We start from the raw sequence: 12,372 nt of genomic DNA, 5'->3' as shown, positions 1-12,372 counted from the left end.
TTTTTCACAAAGCACGAATCTAATGCCACTTGTTTCTGCCGTCTTTTAAGCACTTTTCTGAAGTGGCTCATAACAACATCATTAAAATTTTGCAGTGCTGTGCAATATTCAGCTTTATTAGGGTGATGAAGTTTGGTAAAATTATGGATGTCATTCCATTTGGCGCAGATAGCTTTTATATGGGCACTTGAGACATCCTTCCTGGCTTCAGCCTCATCAGACATCTCCTCTTCCAACACCTTCTTTTGCTCCTCCTGAAGGTACAGGAGTTCTTCAGTTGTGATCTCGACATGATGCTCCTCCAGCAGGTCCTCAACATCATCTGTGTCCATCTCCAAACTGAGATTTTGGCCCATTGGCACGATTTCATGGATGAGTTGAAAATCCTGTGGAGACCCCATGTCGCCACCAGCAGGTGTTGAAGGCCCTCCAACAGCTGCAAGACCTTCAAAGTCCCGCTCAGTGACACATTCGGGCCACAATTTCTTACATGCAGAGTTCATGGTCCTATGTGTCACCTGGCTCTAAGCTTTGTCGACAATGGTGATGCAGTGGTAAATGTTGAAATGATTTTCCAAAAATCACAAAGGGCTAGCTGGGTGTCCCTCGTCACCTCGAACACTTTGGACACAACTTTGGAACAAAAACTTTGTATACAATTTCTTGAAATTGGCGATGACTTGCTGGTCCATGGGCTGAATTAAGGGTGTTGTGTTAGGAGGAAGAAACTTGACTTTGTTTAATTCAAATTCATCTGTTCAGTCATCCTCCAGACCTGGGCAGGCGCATCGTCCATAAGCAGAAGGCAGCGTAAGGGGAAGTTTTTCTCCTCCAAACAGGCCTTCACGGTCGGGGCAAACACCTCATGCACCCACTCGGTACAAAATTGCCACGTCAGCCAAGCCTTGGAGTTGGACCTCGACATAACAGGCAATGTACGCTTCATAATGTCATTCTGTTTGAATGCACAGGGATTCTCAGAATGGTACACAAGCAGCAGCTTGATTTTTGCAATCACCGCAAGCATTACCACATAAAGAAGCGTAAACCTGTCCTTCATATGCTTATGGCCTGGCATCGACTTTGCCTCCTGCGTGATGTAGGTCCTTCATAGCATTTTCTTCCAAAACAGGCCCGTTTTGTCACAGTTGAAAACTTGTCTGGGGAGGTAGTCCACGGCCTTGACGAAACAGGCAAATTCGGGATTGAACCTTTCCGCGGCAGCCAGGTCTGAACTTGCAGCCTCCCCATGGCAAACAACGGAGTGTATCCCACTTCTTTTGCGAAATTTTTTGAACCATCCTCGACTTGCTTTGAGTTCAAAGCCCTCAGGAACTAGACTAGGGTCTTTTCTTTTTAAATCTGTGTACAGATTTCTAGCTTTGGCGCAAATCCCTTCCTCGCCAACACTATCCCAAGCTAACTGCTGCTTGTTTATGAAAATAAGAAGCAGCTTTTCGACTTTCTCCAAGATCTGTGGCCTCTGCTTGCTAAACACCGTTGCTCCTTTTTCAATATCACTTCCTTTGAGGGCATCCTTGTGTTTCAGAATGGTGCTGATCGTCAATCTCACCATGCCGTACTCCCTCGATTGCTCAGAAACACCCATACCAGATTCGTAGTTAGCTATCAATTCCTTCTTAAAGTCGACAGTTTTATGCACCACTTTCCTTTTTTTTTCAGCACCAGCTGTTCCACTTGCCTTCTTTGGAATCATGGTTGGGGGTTAATATTGGTCAATAAGAAGAAAAGAAGTCACTCCTGGGACACGTCGGTACGGCTTGACGCGGGACGAGGCTGTCATCAAGATCGGCCGCCAGCACCTATCGGCAATGCTTGTCGTGAAAGTAGTCACAGCTGTGATTGCAGAAAACAGCATTTCTATTTGTTTACGGCATTGCTATCTGTTTGCATTAAATTTTTGTTGTGTATAATAACAACAACATTCCGATTTTCGGCCGAATTTTAGTGGTATTTCATCAGTATTTTTGCTCTGTTAACATTTCATAGAGAAGGATTCTGTTTACTACAGCATAGTTCTAACTTATAGACATATGTACGCATATGTTATCGAGATGTCTGCACGTTTACCAGTATGGCGAAAGTCTTGCACTGAAAAATAACGATTGTGCCAGGGAAATTGATAAAACCCACGGGGTAAAAAACTGTTTCAGAAGGGCATGGCTTGAAAATCGTGTATTCCTGCAGATAGGAACGAAAACTATATCAATATGTGTAACGTGGATGTTCCCGGCAAAGTGCTGTGCACTCTGTGTTCAATCAATTACGGAAGCCGAGGAGCAAAAAATATCCAGGAACATATCCAAACCAGGAAACACAAAGGTAAGTTGGACGTAAATTTCTCAAATATTATATAATTGACAACTGTTAATACAATTAGGCCTATCTGTAGCACTGGCCCTGTAAATCATGCATTTTATCACTCACTTTTATATATCATAATCTCTCTTTCTGTCTCGGTCTCTCACTCTCTCTCTCTCTCTCTCTCTCTCTCTCATATTTTCTTTTCCTTTCGGCTTGTCCCGGTAGGGGTCGCCACAGCGTGTCATCTTTTTCCATCTAAACCAATCTCGTGCATGTTCTGTAATGCCAACTCCCCTCATGTCCTCCCTCACAACATCCATCAGCCTTTTCTTTGGTCTTCCTCTCGCTCTTTTGCCTGACAGCTCCATCCTCAGCACCCTTCTACCAATATACTCAATCTCTCGTCTCTCTCAAACCTTGTCTCCAAAACATCCAATTTTGGCTAACGCTCAAATGAGCTCATTTCTAATCCTATCCAAACTGCTCACGCCGAGCGAGAAACTCAACATCTTCATTTCTGCTACCTCCAGTTCTGCTTCCTGTTTTTTCTTCAGTGCCAACATTTCCAATCCGTACATCCTCATCACTGTTTTATAAACTTTGCTCTTTATCCTGGCGGATACTTTTCTGTCACATAGAACACCTTCGGTGGTGGCGAAGGCCTTAAGCCTAGCTTCGGCGTCCGGGGGTAATGGCCTCTGCCACCTGAAACTTGGCTCGCAGCCCGCCGCCATAGCGCGTAGTCTGCGTCATTCTTATCTGAAGAACCATCCAAGGCTGCCAGCCCGGAGCTCCCGGGGGTCTTAGTTTACGCACTTATGTCCCGCATAGCCCTCAGAGTAGTCAGACTCCGCATCATTCCACCCAAAAACATTAATCACTGCCATAGGTTCAAATCTGTATGGAAATATTCCTGTGTATTCCCCATCAACCAATACTGCTATTTCTTTATCAGATGAGGATAAATCCGAGAAATCAGCGCTGTGCATAATGGTGTCCTATGTAATCCAGCGTTTGGAACGACACTGTACACGTCACATACGCCCACGTAGGTCATGTGACTCGCGAAAACGGCAGCGCCGCTCTTTCTGACGTTCTCTGTTCTTTTCCACTAGTATCCTCAAGGCAAATAATGCATCTATGGTACTCTTTCTAGGCATGAAACCATACTGTTGCTTTCAGATAATTACTTCTGTCCTGAGTCGAGCTTCCACTACTCTTTCCCATAACTTCATTGTATGGCCCATTGTCAGAGATCTTCCTAGAAAAACAGCTAAGACAAGCCTGAGGACTGTAGAGAGTGAACTCAAACCAACCAAGATTGTCTTTTCGTGCACGGGACAGACGGAGGACACACTGTGAGAGTGCGCTACCTCAGACTGCCAAAGTGGTAGTCCCTGTCTGCTCTTTTTTATTGCATTCTCAGTTCAAAGGGTTACATGGTTACACAGTGAAAATGCTGACACAGATGGCTACACCAACAGCACACAAACACTAAGGTACATGTTTCTTCAAGGCCGCAAGAGTGTCCTGATAAACCCACAAGAGAAAAAGCAGGGCATTGTTTAAAGACATGTTTATGGCATTTGGGGGTATCCTCCTGCGGTAGAAGGGTGTTATCTCCTCCCGGTGTTGAGGAGTATCTGCTTAAGATCAGAAAGGAAACATGCTGAGGCCAGGATGGAGACATCGCTTCCCAGTGTTCAGGGGCATCAGCTTGAGGTCGGCAGGGGGGCATAGCCTCCCAGGTGTCACATGGGTCACACTTCAAGACACGCACGCAGCTCACAAAGAGAGCAATTCAGACTAAGACTACCAGAAATAAACGCATGATAAAACAATCCTAACAGCAACGAAAGTAGTAATGATATACTTTTATCATGATAACTAACATAGTAATATCATATCTTTATCACCCATCAACTTTATTCCTCTATAATTCCCACAGCTCTGAACATTGCCTTTGTTCTTAAAAATGGGAACTAATACACTTTTCCTCCATTCTTCTGGCATCTTTTCGCCCGCTAGTATTCTGTTGAATAAATTGGCCAAAAACTCCACAGCCATCTCTCCAGGTTGCTTCCATACCTTCACTGGTATGTCGTCAGGACCAACTGCCTTTCCATTTTTCATTCTTTGTAGTGCCTTTCTAACTTCCCCGTTACTAATCATAACGACTTCCTGGTCATTCACACTTGCCTTTCTAACTTCCCCGTTACTAATCATAACGACTTCCTGGTCATTCACACTTGCCTCTTCTACTCTTCCTTCTCTCTCATTTTCTTCATTCATCAACTTCTCGAAGTATTCTTTCCATCTATTTAGCACACTAATGGCACAAGTCAACAAATTTCTATCTGTGTCCTTCATCACCCTTAAGTGCTGCACATCCTTCCCATCTATAGCCCTCTGTCTGGCCAACCTGTAGAGATCCTTTTCTACTTCTTTCATGTCCAACCTGGTGTACATGTCGTCATATGCCTGTTGTTTAGCCTTTGCCACCTCTGCCTTTGCCCTACGTCGCATCTCAATGTACTCCTTTCGCCTCTCCTCAGTCCTCTCAGTGTCCCAGTTCTTCTTCGCTAATCTCTTTCCTTGTATGACTTCCTGTATTTTGGGGTTCCACCCCCAAGTCTCCTTCTCCCCTTTCCTACCAGAAGACACACCAAATACTCTCCTGCCTGTCTCTCTGATCACCTTGGCTGTAGTAGTCCAGGCTCCCGGGAGCTTCTCCCGTCCATCGAGAGCCTGTCTCACTTCTTTCCGAAAGGCCACACAACATTCTTCCTTTCTCAGCTTCCACCACATGGTTCTCTGCTCTAACTCTGTCTTCTTAATCTTCCTACCCGCCACCAGAGTCATCCTACACACCACCATCCTATGCTGTTGAGCTATACTCTCCCTACCACTACTTTACAGTCAGTAACCTCCTTCAGATTACATCGTCTGCACAAAATATAATCCACCTGCGTCCTTCTACCCTCCGCTCTTGTAGGTCACTCTATGTTCCTACCTCTTCTGGAAATAAGTGTTCACTACAGTCATTTCCATCCTTTTTGCAAAGTGCACCAACATCTGTCCCTCAAAGTTCCTTTCCTGGATGCCATACTTACCCATCTCTTCTTCATCGCCCCTTTTTCCTTCACCAACATGTCGATTACAATTTGCACCAATCACAACACTCTCTCTCTGTCTGGGATGCTCAGAACTACTTAATCTAGTTCCTTCCAGAATTTCTCTTTCAACCCTAGGTCACGTTCTACTTGTGGGGCAGAGCCGCTAACCACAATATACATAACACGCTCAATTTCAAATTTCAGTCTCATCACTCGATCTGATACTCTTTTCACCTCCAAGGCATTCTTAGCCAGCTCTTCTTTTAAAATAATCCCTACTCCATTTTTCTTCCCATCTCCTCCGTGGTAGAATAATTTAAACCCTCCTCCTAAACCTCTACCCTTACTACCTTTCCACCTGCTCTTTTGGATGCACAATACATCAACCTTTCTCCTAATCATCATGTCAACCAACTCCTGAGCTTTTCCTGTCATAGTCCCAACATTCAAAGTCCCTGCACTCAGTTGTAGGCTTTGTGCATTCATCTTCTTCTGAAGACGACTAATCCTGTTTCCTCCTCTTCTTTGTCTTCGACCCAAAGTAGCTGAATTTCCACCGACGCCCTGTGGGTTAACGGTGCCGGGTCAGGCATTGTTAACCCAGGCCACGACTGATCCAGTATGGGATTCTTTAGATGAATGCTCATATTTGTTTGGCACAGTTTTTACGCCACGTGCCCTTCTTGACGCAACCCTCTGCATTTATCCGGGCTTGGGACCTGCGTACAGATTGCACTGGTTTTGTGCCCCCCATAGGGCTGCACCAGTGTATACCCTATATCCTAGATTTATGGTCCGGCAGGGATCGTGTATTGGGGGGAAAAAAAAATAAAAAGCTACACTGAGTGGGCGCAGCCCATTAACCAATGCACACTGTCGTCCAGAAAATAAATTACTATTACCTACGGATTAGGGCTGGACTACTATGGGAGAACACCACAACTTCAACAGTAACTTGAAATGAAAATTACACTGAGAGCAGCAGAGAGACTGAAATGGTGTTTGATGGAGAATTTCTGAGGCTCTTCAAGTCCAATACTGAAGACAACAACTATTAATTCCCCCTCGGAGGGGGAATTAAAAACAATGACTTTTCTGTTATATTTATACTGTTCTACTGCCAGGTTACAGTCACTGTTTGGAAACAAAGTATGTAAATGAACATTTACAGTTTTCCTGTGTGAACATCTTAATTTCTCAATGTACATACATTATACAATATATCTGTGGCATGGGTTCAGGCGCAGCTCTAATAATGGTGTGCGTTTGGTGGGTTGGGGTGTGGGTGGGGAAACATTACAGCAAGTAGGCATGGCTTATTATCTGGTGCACGCCCATAAAATATGGTTAAACAACTGCTTTTGTTTTTAATTCCCTGTAGACCAAGGTATGCAATTGCATTTTGTTTGTTTTGTTTTTTTCCTGATGTTGACTCTGCCCCCTTTCAGATGAAATTGCTTCACAGATGCAAATTTCTCTTGGACCTTTAACATTCATTCCTAATCATCATCAGTGTTTTCAGTTATTAGTTCCATCTCTTGTTTGCTACAAAAATGTACAGCTGTACTTTTCTTACCTTTATGTGGCCTATGTGCTGGACAGAGGCAACCAGAGAGCGCTGCCTCTCCAATGCTGGACTGGGTTTCAGCTCCATGGCTCTAAGGTATTAAAAGGAAGAATCTGATGGTGGAAGTCTGCAGTCTTCATGCGTTGTTTGGCATCAGCCACGTTTGCTGCACAATAATTCCATTTGCACCCCAAGATGCTCAGTCTGCAGGGCAAGAGTTCCCTTCGTGCCGCATACAAGTGCTAAAGATGATCCCCCTCCCATTGGACCAGCACTTCCATGTTCGACTTGGGCCTCTGAAATGGACATCGCGCTAACCAAGTTTAGAGAGTTTCGTTATTGCTGCAAAGTGAGAGTTGGAGTCATTTGGCATTCGTAAACAGTCTGTATAGTCTTGCATCTGTGCTATGTCATCAGTTATGGACTAGGGATGACATACCCCCTCAGGATATGTATTACTACCTCACTCATATTACACATATGAGCAAGGAGCCACTTCACGCACACAGCCAGATATATGTTAATGAACCTGCTGTCGTGGTCCCTTTTTACTTCTCAAATGGATGATTAACACACTAGAAATGTTATAAACGTCTTGATTATTTCTATTTATTTTGCGTGTGCGTGAATGACAAAAGTAGAGGGGGAAGAGTGAGGCTACAGGGAGAAGAGATAGCGAGGGTGGATGACTTCAAATACTTGGGGTCAACAATACAGAGCAATGGAGAGTGTGGTCAGGAAGTGAAGAAACGGGTCCAAGCAGGTTGGAACAGCTGGCGAAAGGTGTCTGGTGTGTTATGTGACAGAAGAGTGTCTGCTAGGATGAAGGGCAAAGTTTACAAAACAGTGGTGAGGCCGGCCATGATGTACGGATTAGAGACAGTGGCACTGAAGAAACAACAGGAATCTGAACTGGAGGTGGCAGAAATGAAGATGTTGAGGTTCTCCCTCGGAGTGACCAGGTTGGATAGGATTAGAAATGAGCTCATTAGAGGGAAAGCCAAAGCTGGATGTTTTGGAGACAAGATTCGAGAGAGCAGACTTCGATGGTTTGGACATGTTCAGAGGCGAGAGAGTGAGTATATTGGTAGAAGGATGCTGAGGATGGAGCTCCCAGGCAAAAGAGCGAGAGGAAGACCAAAGAGAAGGTTTATGGATGTGGTGAGGGAAGACATGAGGGCAGTTGGGGTTAGAGAGGAAGATGCAGGAGATAGGCTAAGATGGCAAAAGATGACACGCTGTGGCGACCCCTAACGGGACAAGCCGAAAGGAAAAGAAGAAGAAGAAGATTATTTCTATTTATTTTGAAGTCAGTTTGTCACTTGAGTTCCCAATTTTGGCTGAGTGAAAAGTCACGTTCAAGAATTGAGTACAAAATTACACAAAAATATAAATCACTGTTTTGAGTGACCATCCGATAAGACTGCTGAAAATAATAAACAATGTAAACATGGAAGTTGTGCTTATTTTGCCACATTGTTAATTGGCTGTACAAAATCCATGAAGGAATTCAAAACCTCTGTTTGTACTAATTACAATGCCCTTAATAGTGATATGACCCTGACTTTGGGAGGATGGTGGGATCCAGTTTCCGAATCCCTAAAATGGGTAATATCCAAAAGGCCTTGATTATTAAAAAAAAAAAAAAAAAAATGCCCAGATGTCTCAAAAATGTGACTGTACACACAATGGTGTCTCAATCCCTAAAATGGATAACATCCAAAAAGGGCTTACTGTAAAAAATGCTCAGATGTTTCAAAAATGTGACTGTCAACAATGTTAAAATACATAAAATGTAAATTTTGCATAGCATAATGGTGTTTTAGCATGGCAGGCACGATTTGCTAAAGAAAAGGACCATGCAGATAGGAACGAAAACTGTATCAACATGTCTAAGCGAACACATGGCTCAGCTGGAAAGCGTTGGCCTCACAGTTCTGAGGTCCCAGGTTAAATTCTGGCCCCGCCTGTGTGGAGTTTGCATGTTTTACCCGTGCCTATATGGGTTTTCTCCGGGCACTCCGGTTTTCTCCCACATCCCAAAAACTTGCAACATTAAATGGACACTAAATTGCCCCTAGGTGTGATTGTGAGAGTGGTTGTTTATCTCGATGTGACCTGCGATTGGCTGGCAACCAGTTCAGGGTGTACCCCGCCACCTGCCCGTTGACAGCTGGGATAGGCTCCAGCACTCCCTGTGCCCCCTGTCAGGATAAGCGGCTAAGATGATGGCTGGATGGATAGATGGATAATGTTGAATGCAAATTACTTACTCCTGACAGTTTTAATTATTGAATCTTGAATTGTCTTAAATTTGAAGCGACATTAAAAAGGAAGTTATTAAATCCAAAATGTTCCTTCTTCAAACACATTCAGATAGACTGATGATTATACAACTCTTTATAAAGCATTTAATGATTTTTTTTTTTTGGGGGGGGGGCGCTCTTCCAGGACCTTAACCTCTACTTGCAAGACAAAGTTTGCTTGGCTGGCAACCACTTCACCTTAGCAGATGTGCTAATGTACAATGGAATTCACCCACTAATAGTGAGTTAACTTTTTCTTGTGTATAGTTGTTGAATGTTTGTTGAAGCTATCTAGCTCATCACTCATAAATCATAACCTACCAGCTAGTCAAGCAAAATTAGTCAGTATGCAGTATTCATACCATATCACTTCATTGGAAATGAAGACCTGGATCAGGGACATTAAAATTTGGTAGTTTTTAGGATTAAAATAGTAAAGAGAAGAGTAATAAAGAGTAGATCCCTTCCATAAGGAGATGTTGTCAGTGTTTAGCATAGATGAAAGGTCAGCTTCCCACGAGTCAATTTGGTTTTGACTCAGTGTTGCTTTTAACCTTAAGAATATTGAATACCGCCACTCGATTCTTAATGTTAACTTCAGACACAAGATTTCACAATTAAAACCAACTAATAGTTTTGGACAGTGTTCTTTGTCACCTTCCAAACTCCATTTAATTAGATCCCACATAATATTTTCCAAGGAGACACTGATTTATTGGGCTATGATTCATCTGCTGCTTTAGTTTGCAACCTGCTTTTGTGGCACAATAACCTCTCCCAGGCACTTGTGTGACCTTTGCCAGACACACTATTACATGTTAATGACACACTGTCTTGGTTAAAAACCTAATCTTCTTCTTCTCTCACCCAGGTGGACTTGACTTTCCAGGAGAAGGAGCAGTACATGAATGTGACCCGATGGTTCGACCACATCCAGCATCGCGCTGGCATCCGACACCATCTCCCCCCTGTAGTTGTACTGAAGAACAATATTTACACACATAAACACCACTGAGGTGTGACCCTTACGCGCACCAAAAGTTTTATTTCCTCCTACAAAATAATTTGGAAAGCGCAGTGGTCACATCATTGTTAGAATTGCTGATTTAGGTTTTCTTGCCACAATAGATGTTTTTTTTTTTTAACCAACATAAAGACCAACATAACAATTGTTGAAAATAGGTCCTAAAGCATGTGATTGCTTCCAAATACAAACCTGGTCACCTCCCACTTGACTCATAATACTGTTTGTTGTATCATTGACTGTTGACATCCTCTCACACATTTTTACACGATAGGATGGTTGAATCTGCAGATATAAATAGTACAGCAGTATAAGTGATGTTGTTCCTTTGGAGGTTTTGTGTGTTTTTTGTAAAGGTAAACCATCACAGTGGATTCTAATTTAATAAAAAGGTGTTCTCATTAACAAATGGACAGTAAAGAATTGTTCATTTATCAGGCTTCGCTCAATGTCTCAACACTATAAAATATGCATCCTACTGTGATCGATGAGGCTCTGCAGGCAATTGACGCTTTGTTGATAAAAGTGTGAAAGTCAGCATGAATGTTTGTCCACATTATATACATTGTGATTGACTGAAAACCAGTCCATGGTGTGTCAGCCAGTCTGCGTACCCGCCTGCGTGTGCATGACTGCATCCCAGTGCTCTGCCCCAATTCCTCAGTACCAGTTGTGTGGTTAACAGCAGCAAGCAGTCGAGCATCAGCCCCAGAGTAAAGAGATCAGACCAAGGCTCTGCTCAAGTCCAAATAAGCACCACTGTTGATGCTTCAGGCCAGACAGAGAGCAAGGGGCTCACCAGCTGCCACACAGCCACCCAGCCAAGGCCAAAGCCGGGGCCCCCCTTGGGCGACAGTCAGCTACTGTGTGTCATTTTAGCCCTCATACTACAATCAGGGGTCTTCTAGAGAGAGAAGGATAGAGGAGGAAGGCAGACAACCATTGAGAAAGGAGAAAAGACCACCAAGAGGCCGAGGAATCCTTTTACGATATGAACAATGATCCATACTCTGTGGTGATCTTTCACTTTTGGAACCTTGAACAGACGATGGTGAGCGCTATCAACTCCAAAAGTGATGTATTTTGATCGTTAATTTTGCCAGTGAACTGCATTTTTTAAAAGTGATTTGGAGCATTTTGTGGAAAAGGTTAACTTGCTAATTTGTGTCGTATCAGTCCAGTGACTATGCCCTCTTGTTGTCACCGGCAACAACATAACACATCAAAAGAGCTCATGAGTCACAAGACCATGAAATGTAATCCAGACTAGTTTTTTTTCTCACAATTTATCTTGCATAAATCAGACAGAAGATGCTTGTTCAATTTTATTTATTTTTTTTGTTTTGGGTGGTGTTATGAAGATATGAGGGGAAAATGGCTCGCAGTTATCCATGCAGCCCTTGTGACTAGACGGGGGAGTTTGTGGTGTTGGGAGACATTAAAGACTCCTTTGTCTTCTCGCTTGTGTTAAGATTTAGTTGGAATGCTGTGCTGTCAAGACTGCTCTCCGCAAATGTTGCCCCTGGTCATATTTTCAAAATTAATTTGTCTAATGATGCCATGATTCCTTGTTTTCACTGTAACAATTTTGTGTTCAATAGAAAATATAGAAGTGAATTGTAAAACCTTTTATCATTGAGGTAAGGTAAGCTCTGAAAAAAGATTCGTCATCCAAACAAAAATTAATATTGTACAGTACTATATTAATACAAGTATACTATTGTGTAGAGCTGATACTACATTTTAATATGAACATAGCATTTTGTGTATTGCTTGTAAGAGGAAACAACAAAATCTAAAATTACATAAAAATTGTTCGGGTATAAATAAGAAAATTTATCTATTTTCTTTCACTTAACCGAGGTTGGGACGAGGGGGCCTTAGCCTTGGCAGGGCAGCCCAGACTTCTGTCGCCTCAGTCGATTCATCCATCTCTTACAGAGGGATCCCGAGGCATTCCCAGACCAGCCGGAAGATAGCCTCTCTGGCATGACCTAGGTTGTCCCTGGGGTCTCCAGTGGTGGATAATGCCCG

General features: G+C 43.2%; 1 protein-coding gene across 2 annotated transcripts in view; it reads left to right on the top strand.

Moving 5' to 3' along the window:
* eef1e1 (eukaryotic translation elongation factor 1 epsilon 1) overlaps positions 1-10,772 on the top strand; it is a 39,117-nt gene extending 28,345 nt beyond the window's left edge. The window contains exons 4-5 of one of the 2 annotated variants that reach the window (XM_061804815.1): positions 9,460-9,555; positions 10,186-10,758. In XM_061804815.1, coding sequence (XP_061660799.1) covers positions 9,460-9,555; positions 10,186-10,329 — 240 coding nt within the window. In that variant the 3' untranslated portion in view covers positions 10,330-10,758. Of the gene's footprint in view, positions 1-9,459; positions 9,556-10,185 lie in introns of both variants that reach the window. The other variant, XM_061804816.1, reaches the window with a different exon arrangement.
* Positions 10,773-12,372: the final 1,600 nt, after the last annotated feature.

Source organism: Syngnathoides biaculeatus, chromosome 19, assembly GCF_019802595.1.
Source record: "Syngnathoides biaculeatus isolate LvHL_M chromosome 19, ASM1980259v1, whole genome shotgun sequence".
NCBI lineage: Eukaryota > Metazoa > Chordata > Actinopteri > Syngnathiformes > Syngnathidae > Syngnathoides > Syngnathoides biaculeatus.
The sequence above is the reverse complement of the archived record's forward strand: the minus strand, read 5'-3'. Positions and strand labels throughout refer to the sequence as shown.